We start from the raw sequence: 24,892 nt of genomic DNA, 5'->3' as shown, positions 1-24,892 counted from the left end.
CTCTGAAAAGTACGATCTTTGTCCCCATGTGCAGTTGCAAACTGTAGTCTGGCTTTTTTATGGCGGTTTTGGAGCAGTGGCTTCTTCCTTGCTGAGCGGCCTTTCAGGTTATGTCAATATAGGACTTGTTTTACTGTGGAGATACTTTTGTACCTGTTTCCTCCAGCATCTTCACAAGGTGCTGTTGTTCTGGGATTGATTTGCACTTTTCGCACCAAAGTATGTTCATCTCTAGGAGACAGAACGCGTCTCCTTCCTGAGTGGTATGACGGCTGCGTAGTCCCATGGTGTTTATACTTGCGTACTATTGTTTGTACAGATGAACGTGATACCTTCAGGTGTTTAGAAATTGCTCCCAATGATGAACCAGACTTGTGGAGGTCTACAATTTATTTTCTGAGGTCTTGGCTGATTTCTTTTGATTTTCCCATGATGTCAAGCAAAGAGGCACTGAGTTTGAAGGTAGGCCTTGAAATACATCCACAGATACACCGCCAATTGACTCAAATGATGTCAATTAGCCTATCAGAACCGTCTACAGCCATGACATCATTTTCTGTAATTTTCCAAGCTGTTTAAAGGCACCGTCAACTTAGTGTATGTAAACTTCTGACCCACCGGAATTGTGATACAGTGAATTATAAGTGAAATAATCTGTCTGTAAACAATTGTTGGGAAAAATTACTTGTGTCATGCACAAAGTAGATGTCCTATCCGACTTGCCAAAACTATAGTTTGTTAACAAGAAATTTGTGGAGTGGTTGAAAAACAAGTTTTAATGACTCCAACCTACGTGTATGTAAACTTCCGACTTCAACTGTATTTATCATGTATTATGGGGGACTCTGGAGTAGGGAACACTACCCTTCTCTATAGGTACACACACAACTAAATAGTTATTAGGGATGTGCATTTTTCCCTTTCAACACGATTCGATACGTACATGGATCTAGATACGTGAGCTCCTATACAATACAGGAATGATACTTTTCGTTTGAAACGATTTGGTGCGATTCGGTTTGATTTTAGGAACAAATCGATGCAATACGATTCGATGCACAAACATTTGTTGCATAAACACATTAATCTTCCGTTAAAAATACAAATCTGCTGCTGTGTGAATGATGTACTGCGCCTTCAGAAAGCATTCACACCCTTTGATTTATTCCACATTTACAAGGTGGGATTAAAATTGATTTAATTGTCATTTTCTGTCAAAGATCTACAAAAAATACTCTAATGTAAAAGTGGAAGAAAAATGTGAACATTTGTAAAAAATAAATAAAATAAATAAAACACTAATATATTAATTGTCTGTTTTTGTCTTTGTGGTTGAATCTGTGTTTGAAATTCACTGCTCGACTGAGGGATCTTATAGATAGTTGTATGTGTGTGGTACAGAGATGAGGTAGTCATTCAAAAAATCATGTTAAACACTATTATTGCACACAGAGTGAGTCCATCCTACTTATTTGACTTGTTAAGCACATTTTTTACTCCTGAACTTTAGGCTTGCCATAACAAAGGGGTTGAATATTTATTGACTCAAGACATTTCAGCTTTTCATTTTTAATTAATTTGTAAACATTTCTAAAAACATAATTCTACTTTGACATTATGGGGTATTGCTTGTAGGCCAGTGACACAAAATCTAAATGTAATAATTTTTTAATTTAGGCTGTAACACAACAAATAGCGGAAAAAGTCAAGGGGTGGGGAAACTTTCTGAAGGCGCTGTATTACTTCTAGACTTTACCTGCTTCCCAAATGACACCCTGTTCCCTTTATAGTGCACTACTTTTGACCAGAAACCTCTATATTTAGGGAATAGGGTGCCAATTGGGACACAATGCATACGTCTATGGTGTATGGAGCCACAAGGGAAACCCTATCAGTTATTATAGTAATACTACTTTCCTCTACAGATACACAGACAACAAGTTGTTATATCTAATATGTTATATATATATATATTATTATTATTATATACGACTTTCCTCTACAGATACAGTGCCTTCGGAAAGTATTCAGACCCCTTAACTTTTACCAAATTTTTTTACGTTACAGGTTACAGGTATATATATTTTTTAATTTCCCTCATCTACACACAATACCCCATAATGACAAATGAAAAACAGGTTTTTATAAATTTTAGCAAATTTATAAAAAAGTAAAAACTGAAATATCACATTTACATAAGTATTCAGACCCTTTCCTCAGTACTTTGTTGAAGCACCTTTGGCAGAGATTACAGCCTTGAGTCTTCTTGGGTATGACGCTACAAGCTTGGCACACCTGCATTTGGGGAGTTTCTCCCATTCTTCTCTGTAGATCCTCTCAAGCTCTGTCAGGTTGGATGGGGAGCGTCGCTGCACAGCTATTTTCAGGTCTTTCCAGAGATGTTAGATCGGGTTCAAGTCCGGGATCTGACTGGGCCACTGAAGGACATTCAGAGACTTGCGGGAGGATCTTGTCAATGATCTCAAGGCAGCTGGGACCATAGTCACCAAGAAAACAATTGGTAACACACTACGCCATGAAGGACTGAAATCCTGCAGCGCCTGCAAGGTCCCCCTGCTCAAGAAATCACATATACAGGCCCGTCTGAAGTTTGCCAATGAACATCTGAATGATTCAGAGGAGAACTGGGTGAAAGTGTTGTGGTCAGATGAGACCAAAATCGAGCTCTTTGGCATCAACTCAACTCGCCGTGTTTGGAGGAGGAGGAATGCTGCCTATGACCCCAAGAACACCATCCCCACTGTCAAACATGGAGGTGAAAACATTATGCTTTGGGGGTGTTTTTCTGCTAAGGGGACAGGACAACTTCACCGCATCAAAGGGACGATGGACGGGGCCATGTACCGTCAAATCTTGGGTGAGAACCTCCTTCCCTCAGCCAGGGCATTGAAAATGGGTCGTGGATAGCTATTCCAGCATGACAATGACCCAAAACACACGGCCAAAGCAACAAAGGAGTGGCTCAAGAAGAAGCACATTAAGGTCCTGGAGTGGCCTAGCCAGTCTCCAGACCTTAATCCCATAGAAAATCTGTGGAGGGAGCTGAAGGTTCGAGTTGCCAAACTTCAGCCTCAAAACCTTAATGACTTGGAGAAGATCTGCAAAGAGGAGTGGAACAAAATCCCTCCTGAGATGTGTGCAAACCTGGTGGCCAACTACAAGAAACATCTGACCTCTGTGATTGCCAACAAGGGTTTTGCCACCAAGTACTAAGTCATGTTTTGCAGAGGGGTCAAATACTTATTTCCCTCATTAAAATGCAAATAAATTTATAAAATTTTTCACAAATGCATTTTTCTGGATTTTTTTGTTATTATTCTGTCTCTCACTGTTCAAATAAACCTACCATTAAAATTATAGACTGATCATGTCTTTGTCAGTAGGCAAACGTACAAAATCAGCAGGGGATCAAATACTTTTTTCCCTCACTGTATATATAAATTACTTAAAAATCATACAATGTGATTTTCTGGATTTTTGTCTCTCACAGTTGAAGTGTACCTATGATACAAATTACAGACCTCTACATGCTTTGTAAGTAGGAAAACCTGCAAAATCGGCAGTGTATCAAATACTTGTTCTCCCCACTGTATATAGACACCCCTTCAAATTAGTGGATTCGGCTATTTCAGCCACACCCGTTACTGACAGGTGTATAACATCGAGCACGCAGCCATGCAATCTCCATAGACAAACATTGGCAGTAGAATGGCCTTACTGAAGAGCTCAGTGACTTTCAACGTGGCACCGTCATAGGATGCCACCTTTCCAACAAGTCAGTTAGTTAAATGTCTGCCCTGCTAGAGCTGCCCCGGTCAACTGTAAGTGCTGTTATTGTGAAGTGGAACGTCTAGGAGCAACTACACTCAGCCGCGACGTGGTAGGCCACACAAGCTCACAGAACGGGACCGCAGAGTGCTGAAGCGCGTAAAAATCGTCTGTCCTCGGTTGCAACACTCACTACCAAGTTCCAAACTGCCTCTGGAAGCAACGTCAGCACAAGAGCTGTTCGTCGGGAGCTTCATGAAAAGTGTTTCCATGGCCGAGAAGCCGGACTAATGGTCTGGGGTTGTTTTTCATGGTTCGAGCTAGGTCCCTTAGTTCCAGTGAAGGAAAATCTTAACGCTACAGCATACAATGCCATTCTAGAAGATTCTGTACTTCCAACTTTGTGGCAACAGTTTGGGGAAGGCCCTTTCCTGTTTCAGCATGACAATGCCCCCGTACACAAAGCGAGGTCCATACAGAAATGGTTTGTCGAGATCGGTGTGGAAGAACTTGACTGGCCTGCACAGAGCCCTGACCTCAACCCCATCGAACACCTTTGGGATGAATTGGAACGCCGACTGCGAGCCAAGGCCTAATCGCCCAACATCAGTGCCCGACCTCACTAATGCTCTTGTGGCTGAATGGAAGCAAGTCCCCGCAGCAATGTTCCAACATCTAGTGCAAAGCCTTCCCAGAAGAGTGGAGGCTGTTATAGCAGCAAAGTGGGGGGGACCAACTCCATATTAATGCCCATGATTTTGGAATGACATGTTCGACGAGCAGGTGTCCACATACTGTTGGTCATGTAGTGTACATTATTATTGAATTAATACTACTATCCTCTTCAGGTACACAGACAACAAGTTCAACCCCAAGTTCATCACCACGGTGGGAATAGACTTCAGGGAAAAGAGAGTGGTAAGTACACACACACACACACACACACACACACACACACACACACACTCCTCATTCTACTCATCTGTCTCAAAGTGAGCACTTGCACACTCCCGTCATGTATTTAAAAGCATTGGATTGAATGAAGCATTGGCTGTAGAGACTTTCCACCATTTGTTAAATCCATGATGTGGAGATTGGAGGGTGAGAATCGGTATGAAGCCAGCGAAGGTATTACCATTTATCCTCCTTCTAAAGACCGTCTCTTTCTCTTCTCTTCATTCATGTCAAGTTGACTTACTGGGCTGGGAAGAGGAGCTGTAAAGTTGAATTAAATGCACTGTTAAGCCATGTGACTGTAGTCCTTTATGACTCCAGTGCTCAGAATGAAGTACAATCTCTCCTGTCAAAGACAGCCAACACTTATCACTGTGACTCTAAACCATGATCTGTGCCAGTAGGATCATCAATGAGATGTAAGATGCTGTAAATGTGACAGTGACTTCTGCTTTAGGAGGGAAACAGAAAGCTTACATCTCTTAAAGTGCTAGGAGACAGTAGAGCAGGGTACGTGTTATAGGTACATTTTCAACCAAAACCTTTCCTCCGTTTTTGGCTTGAGGAAAGAGGTCGTCATCTTCCTGAGGCTCTTCCAGATCTGACCTTTGTGTTCACACTGAAATGAGATCTGTGACCATATGTGAAGCTGGTTAACTCTCTGGCCTCCAGTTAGCAAGTATTTGAATCTACATACTTGAACATCCAGATGTGATGCTTTGATAAAGGACAGAGTCGTGAATAGAGTTCAAATTCCAAGGGAGCTAGGAGGGGCTAGGTACCCACATAACTAAAAAGGGGGAGGGAGGGAGGGAGGGGGGAGGTGAGTGAGGGGGAGGTGAGGGAGGGAGGGGGAGGTGAGGGAGGGGGAGGTGAGGGAGGGGGGTGAGGGAGGGGGAGGTGAGGGAGGGAGGGGGAGGTGAGGGAGAGGGAGGTGAGGGAGGGGGAGGTGAGGGAGGGAGGTGAGGGGGAGGTGAGGAAGGGAGGGGGGAGGTGAGGGAGTGAGGGAGTGAGGGAGGGAGGGGAGGTGAGGGAGGGAGGTGAGGGAAAGAGGGGGAGGTGAGGGAGGGAGGGGGAGGTGAGGGAGGGAGGGGGAGGTGAGGGGGAGGTGAGGGAGGGAGGTGAGGGGGAGGTGAGGGAGGGAGGGATTGGGAGGTGAGGGAGGGAGGTGAGGTAGAGGGAGGTGAGGGAAAGATGGGGAGGTGAGGGAGGAGGGTGAGGTGAGGGAGGGAGGTGATGGAGGGAGGTGAGGGAGGGGGGAGGGAGGGAGGTGAGGGGGGGGGAGGTGAGGGATGAGGGGGAGGTGAGGAAGGGAGGGAGGGAGGTGTGGGAGGGGGAGGTGAGGTAACGAGGGAGGGGGAGGTGAGGGAGGGGGAGGTGAGGGAAGGAGGGAGGGGGAGGTGAGGGAAGGATGGAGGGGGAGGTGATGGAGGGGGAGGTGAGGAAGGGAGGGAGGGAGGTGAGAGAGGGAGGGGTAGGTGAGGGAGAGGAGGTGAGGAAGGGGGGAGGGGGAGGTGAGGAAGGGAAGGGATGGAGGGGGAGGTGAGGAAGGGACATCCTACCACCTCCTAGAGGGATCCAATCCTACCACCTCCTAGAGGGATCCAATCCTACCACCTCCTAGAGGTATCCAATCCTACCACCTCCTAGAGGGATCCAATCCTACCACCTCCTAGAGGGATCCAATCCTACCACCTCCTAGAGGTATCCAATCCTACCACCTCCTAGAGGGATCCAATCCTACCACCTCCTAGAGGTATCCAATCCTACCACCTCCTAGAGGGATCCAATCCTACCACCTCCTAGAGGGATCCAATCATACCACCTCCTAGAGGGATCCAATCCTACCACCTCCTAGAGGGATCCAATCCTACCACCTCCTAGAGGTATCCAATCATACCACCTCCTAGAGGGATCCAATCCTACCACCTCCTAGAGGGATCCAATCCTGTGACGCGGGAACAAAGTGGATTATGACACCGTCTGCTGTTTTAGTGATGGTCCTCTGAGTCTGAGGCTCACCAGGACATCAGATGGTTACTGGCTAGCATTTGCTTTGCCATCCAGGAATACAGTAGCAGGCTACAGCTAGACAATGAATACAGTACAGTCCATGAATACAAAATACATCTATTTACAATGTATGGGAGAACTGTGAAGGATTTTTCTCCCTCACAGTTCTCCCATACAGACACTGTTCGGTTTCTCTGAATCTCCTTCTATTTAATAGGACCCTGTTTTTTATCTGTTCACTTGTTGAAATTGTTCCAGGATTTTCTTTGGATTCTGCAGCAAAAGCAATTTTCCTTTCCCAAGATAACTGTTTTATTCTCTGTTGGTAACACCACCTTCAAAACAGGGTTTGCTTTCTGTTTGTTTTAAACCCAGACCCCTACTCTGGATAGATGGCGTGTAGATAAGGAGTAGTTTAGGCAACTGTCTTAATCGTGTGTGTGTGTGTGTGTGTGTGTGTGTGTGTGTGTGTGTGTGTGTGTGTGTGTGTGTGTGTGTTTCAGGTGTACACAACGTCGGGCCCCAATGGAACCACAGGGAAGACCTTTAAAGTTCACCTCCAGCTCTGGGATACGGCTGGACAGGAGAGGTACTGGAGCTGTATAAGGCGTTGTTAATGTTTATTATCAAAAAAGGGGAATGAATAGAATTACTGCACCTACATTACTATGCACTCCTCTCCTCTTAGCTCTGCTTTACATTTTAGACAAACCACTGCTGCAATTGCAGGTCAGTATTATTATTTATTTTTTGTCATTTAGCAGACACTCTTATCCAGAGCGACTTGCAGGAGCAATTAGGGTTAAGTGCCTTGCTCAAGGGCACATCGACAGATTTTTCACCTAGTCAGCTCAGGGATTAGAACCAGCGACCTTTCAGTTACTGGCACAACGCTCTTAACCACTAAAGCTACCTGCCGCCCTAAAAACGGACCTTGTTTAACGACGGTGTCTCAAGCTCTCACAACGTGAGATTCTCTCAACGTATCACTCCCCCTTGCATTGTGAGAATGACGCTCGATGTAGTTCCACAAGGCCTTGACAAGCCTTAACAATTAAACATCTTCACAAAGCCTGCCTGTGTTGCTAACGGCTGAGACCCCTCCGTTTGTACGTGACAGAAACCTAAGTGTCTTTTTGATGTGGAAAAGAACCCTCTCAGAGAACACAGCATCAAAATGAGACGAACTGAGTTTGCGTCACAAATGGCACCCTATTCCCTATACAGTACACTACTTTTGACCAGATCTCTTTGGGCCCTGGTCAAAAGTAGTGCACTACATAGGGAATAGGGTGTAATTTGGGACACTTGTAGTATGTATTGATGACTCATCAGTGGTATAATATAGTATGTATTGATGACTCATCAGTGGTATAATATAGTATGTATTGATGACTCTTCAGTGGTATAATATAGTATGTATTGATTACTCATCAGTGGTATAATATAGTATGTATTGATGACTCATCAGTGGTATAATATAGTATGTATTGATGACTCATCAGTGGTATAATATAGTATGTATTGATGACTCATCAGTGGTATAATATAGTATGTATTGATGACTCTTCAGTGGTATAATATAGTATGTATTGATGACTCATCAGTGGTATAATATAGTATGTATTGATGACTCTTCAGTGGTATAATATAGTATGTATTGATGACTCATCAGTGGTATAATATAGTATGTATTGATGACTCATCAGTGGTATAATATAGTATGTATTGATGACTCATCAGTGGTATAATATAGTATGTATTGATGACTCATCAGTGGTATAATATAGTATGTATTGATGACTCATCAGTGGTATAATATAGTATGTATTGATGACTCATCAGTGGTATAATATAGTATGTATTGATGACTCATCAGTGGTATAATATAGTATGTATTGATGACTCATCAGTGGTATAATATAGTATGTATTGATGACTCATCAGTGGTATAATATAGTATGTATTGATGACTCATCTGTGGTATAATATAGTATGTATTGATGACTCATCAGTGGTATAATATAGTATGTATTGATGACTCATCTGTGGTATAATATAGTATGTATTGATGACTCATCAGTGGTATAATATAGTATGTATTGATGACTCATCTGTGGTATAATATAGTATGTATTGATGACTCATCTGTGGTATAATATAGTATGTATTGATGACTCATCAGTGGTATAATATAGTATGTATTGATGACTCATCAGTGGTATAATATAGTATGTATTGATGACTCATCAGTGGTATAATATAGTATGTATTGATGACTCTTCAGTGGTATAATATAGTATGTATTGATGACTCATCAGTGGTATAATATAGTATGTATTGATGACTCATCAGTGGTATAATATAGTATGTATTGATGACTCATCAGTGGTATAATATAGTATGTATTGATGACTCATCAGTGGTATAATATAGTATGTATTGATGACTCATCAGTGGTATAATATAGTATGTATTGATGACTCATCAGTGGTATAATATAGTATGTATTGATGACTCATCAGTGGTATAATATAGTATGTATTGATGACTCATCAGTGGTATAATATAGTATGTATTGATGACTCTTCAGTGGTATAATATAGTATGTATTGATGACTCATCAGTGGTATAATATAGTATGTATTGATGACTCATCAGTGGTATAATATAGTATGTATTGATGACTCATCAGTGGTATAATATAGTATGTATTGATGACTCATCAGTGGTATAATATAGTATGTATTGATGACTCATCAGTGGTATAATATAGTATGTATTGATGACTCATCAGTGGTATAATATAGTATGTATTGATGACTCATCAGTGGTATAATATAGTATGTATTGATGACTCATCAGTGGTATAATATAGTATGTATTGATGACTCTTCAATGGTATAATATAGTATGTATTGATGACTCTTCAGTGGTATAATATAGTATGTATTGATGACTCATCAGTGGTATAATATAGTATGTATTGATGACTCATCAGTGGTATAATATAGTATGTATTGATGACTCATCAGTGGTATAATATAGTATGTATTGATGACTCATCAGTGGTATAATATAGTATGTATTGATGACTCATCAGTGGTATAATATAGTATGTATTGATGACTCATCAGTGGTATAATATAGTATGTATTGATGACTCATCAGTGGTATAATATAGTATGTATTGATGACTCATCAGTGGTATAATATAGTATGTATTGATGACTCTTCAGTGGTATAATATAGTATGTGTTGATGACTCATCAGTGGTATAATATAGTATGTATTGATGACTCATCAGTGGTATAATATAGTATGTATTGATGACTCATCAGTGGTATAATATAGTATGTATTGATGACTCATCAGTGGTATAATATAGTATGTATTGATGACTCATCAGTGGTATAATATAGTATGTATTGATGACTCATCAGTGGTATAATATAGTATGTATTGATGACTCATCAGTGGTATAATATAGTATGTATTGATGACTCATCAGTGGTATAATATAGTATGTATTGATGACTCTTCAATGGTATAATATAGTATGTATTGATGACTCATCAGTGGTATAATATAGTATGTATTGATGACTCTTCAGTGGTATAATATAGTATGTATTGATGACTCATCAGTGGTATAATATAGTATGTATTGATGACTCATCAGTGGTATAATATAGTATGTATTGATGACTCATCAGTGGTATAATATAGTATGTATTGATGACTCATCAGTGGTATAATATAGTATGTATTGATGACTCATCAGTGGTATAATATAGTATGTATTGATGACTCATCAGTGGTATAATATAGTATGTATTGATGACTCATCAGTGGTATAATATAGTATGTATTGATGACTCATCAGTGGTATAATATAGTATGTATTGATGACTCATCAGTGGTATAATATAGTATGTATTGATGACTCATCAGTGGTATAATATAGTATGTATTGATGACTCATCAGTGGTATAATATAGTATGTATTGATGACTCATCAGTGGTATAATATAGTATGTATTGATGACTCATCAGTGGTATAATATAGTATGTATTGATGACTCATCTGTGGTATAATATAGTATGTATTGATGACTCATCAGTGGTATAATATAGTATGTATTGATGACTCATCAGTGGTATAATATAGTATGTATTGATGACTCATCAGTGGTATAATATAGTATGTATTGATGACTCATCAGTGGTATAATATAGTATGTATTGATGACTCATCAGTGGTATAATATAGTATGTATTGATGACTCATCAGTGGTATAATATAGTATGTATTGATGACTCTTCAATGGTATAATATAGTATGTATTGATGACTCATCAGTGGTATAATATAGTATGTATTGATGACTCTTCAGTGGTATAATATAGTATGTATTGATGACTCATCAGTGGTATAACATAGTATGTATTGATGACTCATCAGTGGTATAATATAGTATGTATTGATGACTCATCAGTGGTATAATATAGTATGTATTGATGACTCATCAGTGGTATAATATAGTATGTATTGATGACTCATCAGTGGTATAATATAGTATGTATTGATGACTCATCAGTGGTATAATATAGTATGTATTGATGACTCATCAGTGGTATAATATAGTATGTATTGATTACTCATCAGTGGTATTATGTCATGTGTGTATACTTCAAGTCATTTCTGAAAGGGTCTTCACTATGCCAGAAGGACATCTTCACTATGCCAGAAGGACATCTTCACTATGCCAGAAGGACATCTTCACTATGCCAGAAGGACATCTTCAATTCTCTAAATTGAAAGATAATTTCATATTTGTGAATTGAATCACTTGCAAGCAGGAAGCCACTCTGGCAATCTTGCAACAGCAATATGGTCATTTGGCAAATGCTTTTATCCAAAAGCGACTTAAAGAACTGTCTCCTTTTATCCAACAGCTACTTAAAGAACGTCTCCATTAGCAGATATATTCAGTAAAGGTGGCCCATGTGGGAATCAAACCCACCACCCTGCTGTTACTAACCTCCATGCCCTAACCCACTGAGTGGTTGCGCCCCTCCTCTTCCCAGGTTCAGGAGTCTAACCACAGCCTTCTTCAGAGATGCCATGGGCTTCCTGCTCATGTTTGACCTCACCAGCCAACAGAGCTTTCTGAACGTCCGCAACTGGATGAGTAAGTAGTGGTCTAAGTATCCAGTGCCTACACCCACACACACACACACACACACACACACACACACCCACACCCACACCCACACCCACACCCACACACACACACACACAATCCTGAGAGAATATGCCATTTAGCAGACGCTTTTATCCAAAGTGACTAACAGTCATGTGTGCATAAATGTTTTATGTGGGTGGCCCCAGCAGGAATCGAACCCACAACCCTTGGCGATGTAAGCTTCCAACTGAGCTACACACGACCACTTTACAAGACCCATATCTTCAAAACACTGGCGTGCTTCAACCTGAATGGTACAGAACGTGGCCATGCCAGGCCAGGGTTGGCCATTCAGTCTATTCACTTTATTCAATTGAATAGAATTACAAAGTTTCCCCCCTTACCTTTACTTAACCAGTCAATTAACAACTAATTCTTATTGACAATGACGGCCTGACATTTGAAAATAAGACATTTTAATTAAGGAGGTATTGGAAGACCAGACAGGTCCTCAGTGGATCAATATGAATCAATACTGTAATCATTAAGGAGGTATTGGAAGACCAGACAGGTCCTCAGTGGATCAATATGAATCAATACTGTAATCATTAAGGAGGTATTGGAAGAACAGACACGTCCTCAGTGGATCAATATGAATCAATACTGTAATCATTGAGGAGGTATTGGAAGACCAGACAGGTCCTCAGTGGATCAATATGAATCAATACTGTAATCATTAAGGAGGTATTGGAAGACCAGACAGGTCCTCAGTGGATCAATATGAATCAATACTGTAATCATTAAGGAGGTATTGGAAGACCAGACAGGTCCTCAGTGGATCAATATGAATCAATACTGTAATCATTAAGGAGGTATTGGAAGAACAGACAGGTCCTCAGTGGATGAATGCACTCACTAACTGTAAGTCGCTCTGGATAAGAGTGTCTGCTAAATGACTAAAATGTAAAATGTAAAATGTATCCTGTACTCTAATCATGTTGGCTTTAGATTTAGCACACAGCGCTTCACATGTAATGACTGTAATAACTGTTTAATGTTGTCCCCTGGCCAGCTGGAGGCCAATGTTAACTGTTTCATGTTGTCCCCAGGCCAGCTGCAGGCCAATGTTAACTGTTTCATGTTGTCCACAGGCCAGCTGCAGGCCAATGTTAACTGTTTCATGTTGTCCCCAGGCCAGCTGCAGGCCAATGTTAACTGTTTCATGTTGTCCCCAGGCCAGCTGCAAGCCAATGTTAACTGTTTCATGTTGTCCCCAGGCCAGCTGCAGGCCAATGTTAACTGTTTCATGTTGTCCCCAGGCCAGCTGCAGGCCAATGTTAACTGTTTCATGTTGTCCCCAGGCCAGCTGCAGGCCAATGCTTACTGTGAGAACCCAGACATTGTGTTGGTGGGCAACAAGGCAGACCTGGCGGACCAGAGAGAGGTGCAGGAGAAGCACGCTAAGGAACTAGCCGACAAGTACGGGTGAGTATGCGCACGCACGCACAAACCCACGGAGAAGAGAGAGCCAGAACCCCCAACAGACCTAATGAGCATTAGGTTAGTCTTACCTCAGAATATCAACAACTGTGGTCTAAAGTAGGGTACAGCTGAGAAAGGGCAATGTGGCTTTTACTGTTGCTGAGGCTGCAGTCATAGTGCTAGTGATGATGGTATTGTCCAGGGGTTTTATTGTTGTCGAGCTCTCACTCTCCATGTAATCAGTGATCAATACTTCTACTGAATATGTCTCCTCTGTCGTTTATGAGTGCTGGGCTTGTCATTCAGAGCTCTTTGTTTGTGTGTGTGTGATTGTTTGTTTGTTTGTTTGTTTGTTTGTGTGTGTGTGTGTGTTGTCATTGAGAGCTGTACATAAGGAGACTCTGTGATCTTGATGTAAATGTATTTCCAAAGAGTGACCTGGTTGTTATCTCTTTAGGGTACCCAGGTTTGCCAGTGTAATGTGATATCTCTTTAGGGTACCCAGGTTTGCCAGTGTAATGTGATACAGTGGGGAAAAAAAGTATTTAGTCAGCCACCAATTGTGCAAGTTCTCCCACTTAAAAAGATGAGAGAGGCCTGTAATTTTCATCATAGGTACACGTCAACTATGACAGAAAAATTGAGGAAATAAAATCCAGAAAATCACATTGTAGGATTTTTAATGAATTTATTTGCAAATTATGGTGGAAAATAAGTATTTGGTCACCTACAAACAAGCAAGATTTCTGGCTCTCACAGACCTGTAACTTCTTCTTTAAGAGGCTCCTCTGTCCTCCACTCGTTACCTGTATTAATGGCACCTGTTTGAACTTGTTATCAGTATAAAAGACACCTGTCCACAACCTCAAACAGTCACACTCCAAACTCCACTATGGCCAAGACCAAAGAGCTGTCAAAGGACACCACAAACAAAATTGTAGACCTGCACCAGGCTGGGAAGACTGAATCTGCAATAGGTAAGCAGCTTGGTTTGAAGAAATCAACAGTGGGAGCAATTATTAGGAAATGGAAGACATACAAGACCACTGATAATCTCCCTCGATCTGGGGCTCCACGCAAGATCTCACCCTGTGGGGTCAAAATGATCACAAGAACTGTGAGCAAAAATCCCAGAACCACACGGGGGACCTAGTGAATGACCTGCAGAGAGCTGGGACCAAAGTAACAAAGCCTACCATCAGTAACACACTACGCCGCCAGGGACTCAAATCCTGCAGTGCCAGACGTGTCCCCCCTGCTTAAGCCAGTACATGTCCAGGCCCGTCTGAAGTTTGCTAGAGTGCATTTGGATGATCCAGAAGAGGATTGGGAGAATGTCATATGGTCAGATGAAACCAAAATATAACTTTTTGGTAAAAACTCAACTCGTCGTGTTTGGAGGACAAAGAATGCTGAGTTGCATCCAAAGAACACCATACCTACTGTGAAGCATGGGGGTGGAAACATCATGCTTTGGGGCTGTTTTTCTGCAAAGGGACCAGGACGACTGATCCGTGTAAAGGAAAGAATGAATGGGGCCATGTATCGTGAGATTTTGAGTGAAAACCTCCTTCCATCAGCAAGGGCATTGAAGATGAAACGTGGCTGGGTCTTTCAGCATGACAATGATCCCAAACACACCGCCCGGGCAACGAAGGAGTGGCTTCGTAAGAAGCATTTCAAGGTCCTGGAGTGGCCTAGCCAGTCTCCAGATCTCAACCCCATAGAAAATCTTTGGAGGGAGTTGAAAGTCCGTGTTGCCCAGCGACAGCCCCAAAACATCACTGCTCTAGAGGAGATCTGCATGGAGGAATGGGCCAAAATACCAGAAACAGTGTGTGAAAACCTTGTGAAGACTTACAGAAAAAAATGTTTGACCTGTGTCATTGCCAACAAAGGGTATATAACAAAGTATTGAGAAACTTTTGTTATTGACCAAATACTTATTTTCCACCATAATTTGCAAATAAATTCATAAAAAATCCTACAATGTGATTTTCTGGATTTTTTCTTCTCATTTTGTCTGTCATAGTTGACGTGTACCTATGATGAAAATTACAGGCCTCTCTCATCTTTTTAAGTGGGAGAACTTGCACAATTGGTGGCTGACTAAATACTTTTTTTCCCCACTGTATCTCTTTAGTGTCACGATCGTTACACGTTGAAGCGGACCAAGGCGCAGCGTGATAAGCGTACATTCTTTATTAAGTACACACACGAACCAAAACAACAAACGATACGTGAAGTCCTAGGTTATAAACACCAAACCTTTACGGATCAAGATCCCACAAAATACTAGTGCCAAACAGGCTGCCTAAGTATGGTCCCCAATCAGAGTCAACGAGCTACAGCTGCCTCTGATTGGGAACCACCCTGGGCAACATAGATCAAAACGAACTAGAACCAAAAACATAGAAAACAAAACATAGAAAATCCACACCCTGGCTCAACATATAAGAGTCCCCAGAGCCAGGGCGTGACATTTAGAGTACCCAGGTTTGCCAGTGTAATATAATTTGATCATGACAGGACATTATTTTCTCTGAACGCTTTCTCCTTTCTAGTCCCTCTTTTGTTTTGTTTTTCAAATGTTTGTTTATTTTTCTCGTTGACTAGTAGCTCCACAGATGTTACATACTCTCTGATGTGATCTGGGTTCTCTGTCCTGTCTGATATGGGTTCTCTGTCCTGTCTGATCTGGGTTCTCTGTCCTGTCTGATCTGGGTTCTCTGTCCTATCTGATCTGGGTTCTGTATGTCCTGTCTGATCTGGGTTCTGTTTGTCCCCTGTCGGATCTGGGTTCTGTTTGTCCTTTCTGATATGGATTCTGTATGTCCCCTGTCTGATCTGGATTCTATTTGTCCCCTGTCTCATCTGGGTTCTCTGTCCTGTCTGATCTGGGTTCTCTGTCCTTTCTTATATTGGTCCTCTGTCCGGTCTGATCTGGGTTCTGTATCTCCTGTCTGATCTGGGTTCTGCATGTCCTGTCAGATCTGGGTTTGTATTTGTATTTATTATGGATCCCCATTAGCAACTACTCTTCCTGGGGTCCAGAAAAATTAAGGCAGTTAATACAATTTTAAAACATTAAAATAAATTCACAGACTGTGTCCCCTCAGGCCCCTCTATATCATATCTACAGGACAACATCCATGTGTACGTGTGTATAGAGCGGATGTTATCATGTGTGTGTGTATGCATGTGTCTGTGCCTGTGTTTGTGTTGCTTCCCTGTTCCATCAGGTGTTTTTTTTATCTGTTTTTTAAATCTAATTTTACTGCTTGTATCAGTTACTTGATGTGGAATAGAGTTCCATGTAGTCATGGCTCTATGTAATACTTTGCGCCTCCCATAGTCTGTTCTGGACTTGGGGACTGTGAAGAGACCTCTGGTGGCATGTCTTGTGGGGTATGCATGAGGTGTCCGAGCTGTGTGCCAGTAGTTCAAACAGACAGCTCGGTGCATTCAACATGTCAATACCTCTCACAAATACAAGTAGTGATGAAGTCAATCTCTCCTCCACTTTGAGCCAGGAGAGATTGACATGCATATTATTAATATTAGCTCTCTGTCTACATCCAAGGGCCAGCCGTGCTGCCCTGTTCTAAGCCAATTGCAATTTTCCTAAGTCCTTTTTTGTGGCACCTGACCACACGACTGAACAGTAGTCCAGGTGCGACAAAACTAGGGCCTGTAGGACCTGCCTTGTTGATAGTGCTGTTAAGAAGGCAGAGCAGCGCTTTATTATAGACAGACTTCTCCCCATCTTAGCTTCTGTTGTATCAATATGTTTTGACCATGACAGTTTACAATCCAGGGTTACTCCAAGCAGTTTAGTCACCTCAACTTGCTCAATTTCCACATTATTTATTACAAGATTTAGTTAAGGTTTAGGGTTTAGTGAATTTTTTGTCCCAAATACAATGATTTTAGTTTTAGAAATATTTAGGACTAACTTATTCCTTGCCATCCACTCTGAAACTAACTGCAACTCTTTGTTAAGTGTTGCAGTCATTTCAGTCGCTGTAGTAGCTGACATGTATTGTGTTGAGTCATCCGCATACATAGACACTCTGGCTTTACTCAAAGCCAGGGGCATGTCATTATTAAAGATTGAAAAAAGTAAGGTGCCTAGACAGCTGCCCTGGGGAATTCCTGATTCTACCTGGATTATGTTGCAGAGGCTTCCATTAAAGAACACCCTCTGTGTTCTGTTAGACAGGTAACTCTGTATTCACAATATAGTACGGGGTGTAAAGCCATAACACACACAGTGCGGAAAAAAAGTATTTAGTCAGCCACCAATTGTGCAAGTTCTCCCACTTAAAAAGATGAGAGAGGCCTGTAATTTTCATCATAGGTACACGTCAACTATGACAGACAAATTGAGAATTTTTTTTCCAGAAAATGACATTGTAGGATTTTTTAATGAATTTATTTGCAAATTATGGTGGAAAATAAGTATTTGGTCACCTACAAACAAGCAAGATTTCTGGCTCTCACAGACCTGTAACTTCTTCTTTAAGTGGCTCCTCTGTCCTCCACTCGTTACCTGTATTAATGGCACTTGTTTGAACTTGTTATCAGTATAAAAGACACCTGTCCACAACCTCAAACAGTCACACTCCAAACTCCACTATGGCCAAGACCAAAGAGCTGTCAAAGGACACCACAAACAAAATTGTAGACCTGCACCAGGCTGGGAAGACTGAATCTGCAATAGGTAAGCAGCTTGGTTTGAAGAAATCAACTGTGGGAGCAATTATTAGGAAATGGAAGACATACAAGACCACTGATAATCTCCCTCGATCTGGGGCTCCACGCAAGATCTCACCCCGTGGGGTCAAAATGATCACAAGAACGGTGAGCAAAAATCCCAGAACCACACGAGGGGACCTAGTGAATGACCTGCAGAGAGCTGGGACCAAAGTAACAAAGCCTACCATCAGTAACACACTACGCCGCAAGGGACTCAAATCCTGCAGTGCCAGACGTGTCCCCCTGCTTAAGCCAGTACATGTCCAGGCCCGTCTGAAGTTTGCTAGAGTGCATTTGGATGATCCAGAAGAGGATTGGGAGAATGTCATATGGTCAGATGAAACCAAAATAGAACTTTTTGGTAAAAACTCAACCTCGTCGTGTTTGGAGGACAAAGAATGCTGAGTTGCATCCAAAGAACACCATACCTACTGTGAAGCATGGGGGTGGAAACATCATGCTTTGGGGCTGTTTTTCTGCAAAGGGACCAGGACGACTGATCCGTGTAAAGGAAAGAATGAATGGGGCCATGTATCGTGAAATTTTGAGTGAAAACCTCCTTCCATCAGCAAGGGCATTGAAGATGAAACGTGGCTGGGTCTTTCAGCATGACAATGATCCCACACTGCCCGGGCAACGAAGGAGTGGCTTCGTAAGAAGCATTTCAAGGTCCTGGAGTGGCCTAGCCAGTCTCCAGATCTCAACCCCATAGAAAATCTTTGGGGGGAGTTGAAAGTCTGTGTTGCCCAGCGACAGCCCCAAAACATCACTGCTCTAGAGGAGATCTGCATGGAGGAATGGGCCAAAATACCAGCAACAGTGTGTGAAAACCTTGTGAAAACTTACAGAAAACGTTTGACCTGTGTCATTGCCAACAACGGGTATATAACAAAGTATTGAGAAACTTTTGTTATTGACCAAATACTTATTTTCCACCATAATTTGCAAATAAATTCATTACAAATCCTACAATGTGATTTTCTGGATTTTCTTTTCTCATTTTGTCTGTCATAGTTGACGTGTACCTATGATGAAAATTACAGGCCTCTCTCATCTTTTTAAGTGGGAGAACTTGCACAATTGGTGGCTGACTAAATACTTTTTTTTCCAGCAGCAGACTATGATCGATTATGTCAAAAGCCTCACTGAAGTCTAACAAAACAGCCCCTACAATCTTTTTATCATCCATTTCTCTCAGCCAATCATCAGTCATTTGTGTAAGTGCTGTGCTTGTTGAATGTCCTTCCCTATAAGCATGCTGAAAGTCTGTTGTCAATTTGTTTACTGTAAAATAGCATTGTATCTGGTCAAACACCATTTTTTACAAAAGTTTACTACGGGTTGGTAACAGGCTGATTGGTCGGCTATTTGAGCCAGTAAAGGGGCTTTACTATTCTTAGGTAGCGGAATGACTTTAGCTTCCCTCCAGGCCTGAGGGCACACACTTTCTAGTAGGCTTAAATTGAAAATATGGCAAATAGGATTGGCAATATCGTCTGCTATTATCCTCAGTAATTTTCCATCCAAGTTGTCAGACCCCAGTGGCTTGTCATTGTTGATAGACAACAATACTTTTTTTCACCTCCTCCACACTCACTTTACGGAATTCAAAATTACAATGCTTGTCTTTCATAATTTGGTCAGATATACTTGGATATGTAGTGTCAGCGTTTGTTGCTGGCATGTCATGCCTAAATTTGCTAATCTTGCCAATGAAAAAATCCTTGAAGTAGTGTGCAATATCAGTTGGTTTTGTGATAAATGAGCCATCTGATTCAATGAATTAAATGATTAAATGAAATTTTCATTTAAGGTGCTCCAAAGCTTTTTACTATCATTCTCTATGTCATTTATCTTTGTTTCATATTGTAGTTTCTACTTCTTTTTATTCAGTTTAGTCACATGATTTCTCAATTTGCAGTACGTTTGCCAATCGGTTGTGCAGCCAGACTTATTTGCCATTCCTTTTGCCTCATCCCTCTCAACCATAACATTTTTCAATTCCTCATCAATCCACTGGGATTTAACAGTTTATATAGTCATTTTCTTAATGGGTTCATGCTTATTAGTAACTGGAGTAAGCAATTTCATAAATGTGTCAAGTGCAGCGTCTGGTTGCTCCTCATTACACACCACAGTCCAACACATTATTTACAGCAACAACATAGGAATCACTACAAAACTTATTGTATGACCTCTTATACACTATATTAGGCCCAGCCTTTGGAACTTTGGTTTTCCTAGATATGGCTACTATATTGTGATCACTACATCCAATGGATCTGGATACTGCTTTCAAGCAAATTTCTGCAGCATTAGTAAAGATGTGATCAATACATGTTGATGATTTAATTCCTGTGCTGTTTGTAACTACCCTGGTAGGTTGACTGATAACCTGAACCAGGTTGCAGGCACTGGTTACAGTTCGAAGCTTTTTCTTGAGTGGGTAGCTTGATGAAAGACAGTCAATATTTAAATCACCCAGAAAATATACCTCTCTGTTGATATCACATACATTATCAAGCGTTTCACACGTTATCCAGATACTGACTGTTAGCACTTGGTGGTCTATAGCAGCTTCCCACCAGAATGGGTTCTGTATGTCTTGTCTGATCTGGGTTCTGTATGTCCTGTCTGATTTGGGTTCTGTATGTCCTGTCTGATCTGGGTTCTGTATGTCCCCTGTCTGATCTGGGTTCTGTATGTCCCCTGTCTGATCTGGGTTCTGTATGTCCTGTCTGATCTGGGTTCTGTATGTCCTGTCTGATCTGGGTTCTGTATGTCCTGTCTTATATGGGTTCCGTTTGTCCGATGTCTGATATGGGTCCTCTGTCCTGTCTGATCTGGGTTATATATGTCCCCTGTCTTATCTGGGTTCTGTGTGTCCTGTCTGATCTGGGTTCTCTATGTCCTCTGTAGGATCCCGTACTTTGAGACGTCGGCAGCGACGGGGTCTGAGGTGGACAAGGCGGTCATCACCCTACTAGACCTGGTCATGAAGAGGATGGAGCAGTGTGTCGACAAGCCCACCGCCGAGCCCGCCAACGGGGGAGGAACCGCCAAGCTGGAGGACGCTGCGCCTGACCAGAAGAAGTGTGCATGCTAGACCTGGCCCCTCCCACGTCCCCTTCTCCCTACTCTGGTTGGTCCTCTAGTGCGCCCTCTGGTGGCCAGACACAGAAGGGCAGCAGCGTGGCCACAGCATGACGTGTGATGGGGCAGCTCAGTCAGCCACACTGCAATGGGGCTGTGGTTCTGGTCTTGCATGGCCTGTGTGTACTGTTCTGGACCTGGCTATGTGTCTCTCCTGCCTGTCCTGTGTTGTGTTGTGTTGCGTCCCAAATGTCACCCTGTTCCCTATATAGGGCATTACTTTTGACCAGAGCCCATAGGGTGTGCACTATGTACATTTACCTTGGACATAATGGACAACACAGCGGGACGAGGTAGAGCTGAGTTCATTATTTCCAAGTTAACGTACAGAACGGAGGCATTTATCCCGCTTATACCACAGTTGCCAAACAATACTAAAGCATACATTTTCTGGTAGAAATGTTTTCATAGATATTTTAATTAATTAAAAGTAAATTCATACTTTTTCATCCTCCCATCAAACCTGATGGTTAGTCTGTTGCCAGGGATGCGACCCATCTGTTCATTCTTTCTGTTCTACGTCTATTGACGTTTTTATCCGGTTGCCATGCTGGCTTGCTTGCTAGCTAGACAACTATTTTTAACACAATCACGTCAACCTCTGCAGCCAGAATAACAGCAAAGTAGCTGCATTTGTGTTTGTTTAAGCTGTTTTTTGAAGTGACATTCATTGGATACATCCATAACAGTGAGCTGATGATGCACGACTTTGGCATTGAAAAGTTTGCGTTCTCGTCAGGACACTGTTCATTATGAGGAGATCGCATTGCATATTTACATTTGAGTCATTTAGCAGACACTCTTATCCAGAGCGACTTGCAATAGCAGTTAGGGTTAAGTGCCTTGCTCAAGGGCACATTGACACATTTTTCACCTAGTTAGCTCGGGGATTCGAACCAGCGACCTTTCAGTTACTGGCCCAATGCTGTTAACCGCTAGGCTACCTGCCACCCTTATCGAACATATCAAGCACTAGGCTTGAAGCTAGCTAAACAGTTTGTTGCTAGCAAACATGCCAATATGACAACCGAATTCAACAATGTCAGTTGCTGAAAACATCTGGTCAAAATAGAAAAGTGGGAGGGTTTGACAGCATAGCGCCACTTGCGTCATGATTGCAACATTGAAGGACTGGAGAAATTCATGTTCATCCCATCACTCACCACGTTAGGTCATCAGAGGTCTCTGCAAAATCAAATGAATGCCAGCTAGCTAGTTAGCTAAGTTTTTCCTCGTTGGACCTGCGTTTACAATGTATCCAATATGGGTTTGTGTGGTTGTTGGTTTAGCTTTTCTGTAACTTTGTACCAAGTACAGTCTGCATGTTCAGTGCTTTTATACTGCGTCATGATTAGGTGTCCCGTATATATCTGTCCCAGAGACATCCAACTGTCCTCTGTATTTGTTTTTAAATGCCCATTCTAGAATGCCCTTCTAGCCAATCAGAAAGAAGTATTCTACAGCGCTGTGGTATAAATAGGGATTAGGGTGGCATTTGGGACGAAAGCCCGGCCTACCGGAGGCCTCTGCTTTGTAAGACTTTGTATCCCCATGTTGTTTAGAAGTATCTGTCCAATCTAATCTACTGCCTTGGCTTTTAAGGCCCCATCCATATTGCAGTAACAATATTATATTAATAAAACATTTGACCAGTTATTTATATATGATTTAGATTTTGTTTTTGTTTTTGTTTATTTAAATTTAAGTTCTTATTCTACAGTTGTTGTTTTTTTTTTTTTACTTTTTGTTTTAGATTAGATTATTATTATAGTCAATCTACTCCTTTAGATTATGGTTCAACACACTCATTTACAGTAAATGTAATCCCCAAATAACGGTACTTTTTTGACAACAGTGTATAGCTAAATGTGCATAAAAGAGAGTAAAGGTATGATCAACTTTATCATATTGTAATATCACTCAGTCAATACTGAGATTATACTACTGTCAGGAAAATGCATTGCCAAGCAGTAAATATCTCATTGATGATAACTGCTGTTGGTCTGTTTGTGTGCCAAAATCACCTTCACATTGCCTGTAGTCCAAATCAAATCTAATGTTATTGGTCCCATACACACGTTTAGCCGATGTTATCGCGTGTGTAGCAAAAGGCTTGTGTTCCTAGCTCCAACAGTGCAGTACCATCCAACCAGGTCAGGAGTGTCTGTCCGTCTGTGGCTGTCTGTCTGTCTGTGGCTGTTACCAAGGGCCTTTGACGCTCCTAGCTACTAATCTCGTGTGACGGACTTTAACATCAAATCTAGTGCACGCGATATTTAGTTCTGTGTTCTGAGATTGTGTTCCTACATTTTGCCACATGGACCAACTTTACAGGACTAACTCCACTCCTCACGCCCCCTGGCTAAAGACAACGCAGTGATAACACACTGCTCCCCAACCTTCTCTTACTCCTGAATGTAACATCCTCAACTTTTCTATAGCAAAAAATTAATAACACGATGGTACACAGTGAGACCAAGACAGGCAGTCGGTGTTAGCTGTTATCGTGTTTTAAGACAAGACAAAGGCCATAATGTAGTGACTGTTCGGTGTATATCTGATGTGGAAGTAGTGTTTAATAAACATACTGTAGGTCATGTTTGACTTTAAAAAGATTATGTGGTGATTTGTAGAACTTGGTGAGAAAATGGTATTCCTTACAATGGAGTTAGGCTACGATTTGAGATTGATCAGGTTATCAGTGGATATTTGTTATCAGAGATGTCTTTATTCAGATCCCATCATGGGTGATTTGTTTTTTCCCATTTAAATAGAGGGGGATATCCGAGGCTACTTGAATAGTTCACTACTGCAGAGCAACCCTCATCTTCTCTCCTTGATCACTCACATTGGTATTTCCTATTACCAGTAAGAAGCCTCTTCGGTGATCAATGGTGCCAACTTGTATACTGTCCAGGGAATATACTGTATTTCTTAAAACGACAAAATAACAGTGTGTTATCTTTTCACTTCATGAATTGAGTCATATTGTGTGAATCTGAACCCCCAGAGAAATAGACTGACTCAGTTATATTTACATGGAGAAGCCCAGTACAGAGTCAGGAAGAGCAGCAGTGGTGACTTTGTGACGGTGATGTTCGTGATGCATGTTCATTTGCATCAGAGGAAAAACGTAATCCGATTTCTCTAATTCAATCCAGTGTGCATTCTAGATTTAGAATCAAAGGCTCTGAGTTGTTGTTAGCCAACCAGCCAAACCAAGACGAGTGCCAAACCAAGACGAGTGCCAAACCAAGACTAGTGCCAAACCAAGACTAGTGCCAAACCAAGACTAGTGCCAAACCAAGACTAGTGCCAAACCAAGACTAGTGCCAAACCCAGACTAGTGCCAAACCCAGACTAGTGCCAAACCAAGACTAGTGCCAAACCAAGACTAGTGCCAAACCAAGACTAGTGCCAAACCAAGCAACCAAGCCTAGTGCCAAACCAAGCCTAGTACCAAGCAACCAAGCCTAGTGCCAAACCAAGCCTAGTGCCAAACCAAGCCTAGTGCCAAACCAAGACTAGTGCCAAACCAAAATGTTAACTCTCCTTA

General features: G+C 41.7%; 1 protein-coding gene across 2 annotated transcripts in view; it reads left to right on the top strand.

Annotated features, from left to right (window-relative positions):
- LOC121581837 (ras-related protein Rab-27B) overlaps nucleotides 1–23,951 on the top strand; it is a 101,497-nt gene extending 77,546 nt beyond the window's left edge. For both annotated transcript variants that reach the window (XM_041897200.2, XM_041897199.2), the window contains exons 3-7: nucleotides 4,638–4,707; nucleotides 7,260–7,345; nucleotides 11,846–11,949; nucleotides 13,305–13,428; nucleotides 21,103–23,951. In XM_041897200.2, coding sequence (XP_041753134.1) covers nucleotides 4,638–4,707; nucleotides 7,260–7,345; nucleotides 11,846–11,949; nucleotides 13,305–13,428; nucleotides 21,103–21,289 — 571 coding nt within the window. In that variant the 3' untranslated portion in view covers nucleotides 21,290–23,951. The remainder of the gene's footprint in view (nucleotides 1–4,637; nucleotides 4,708–7,259; nucleotides 7,346–11,845; nucleotides 11,950–13,304; nucleotides 13,429–21,102) is intronic.
- The last annotated feature ends 941 nt before the right edge of the window (nucleotides 23,952–24,892 follow it).

This window comes from Coregonus clupeaformis, unplaced genomic scaffold (assembly GCF_020615455.1).
Source record: "Coregonus clupeaformis isolate EN_2021a unplaced genomic scaffold, ASM2061545v1 scaf0166, whole genome shotgun sequence".
In the NCBI taxonomy this organism is placed as follows: Eukaryota; Metazoa; Chordata; class Actinopteri; order Salmoniformes; family Salmonidae; genus Coregonus; species Coregonus clupeaformis.
Note: the sequence above shows the minus strand (reverse complement) of the source record. Positions and strands in the feature narration are given on the sequence as shown.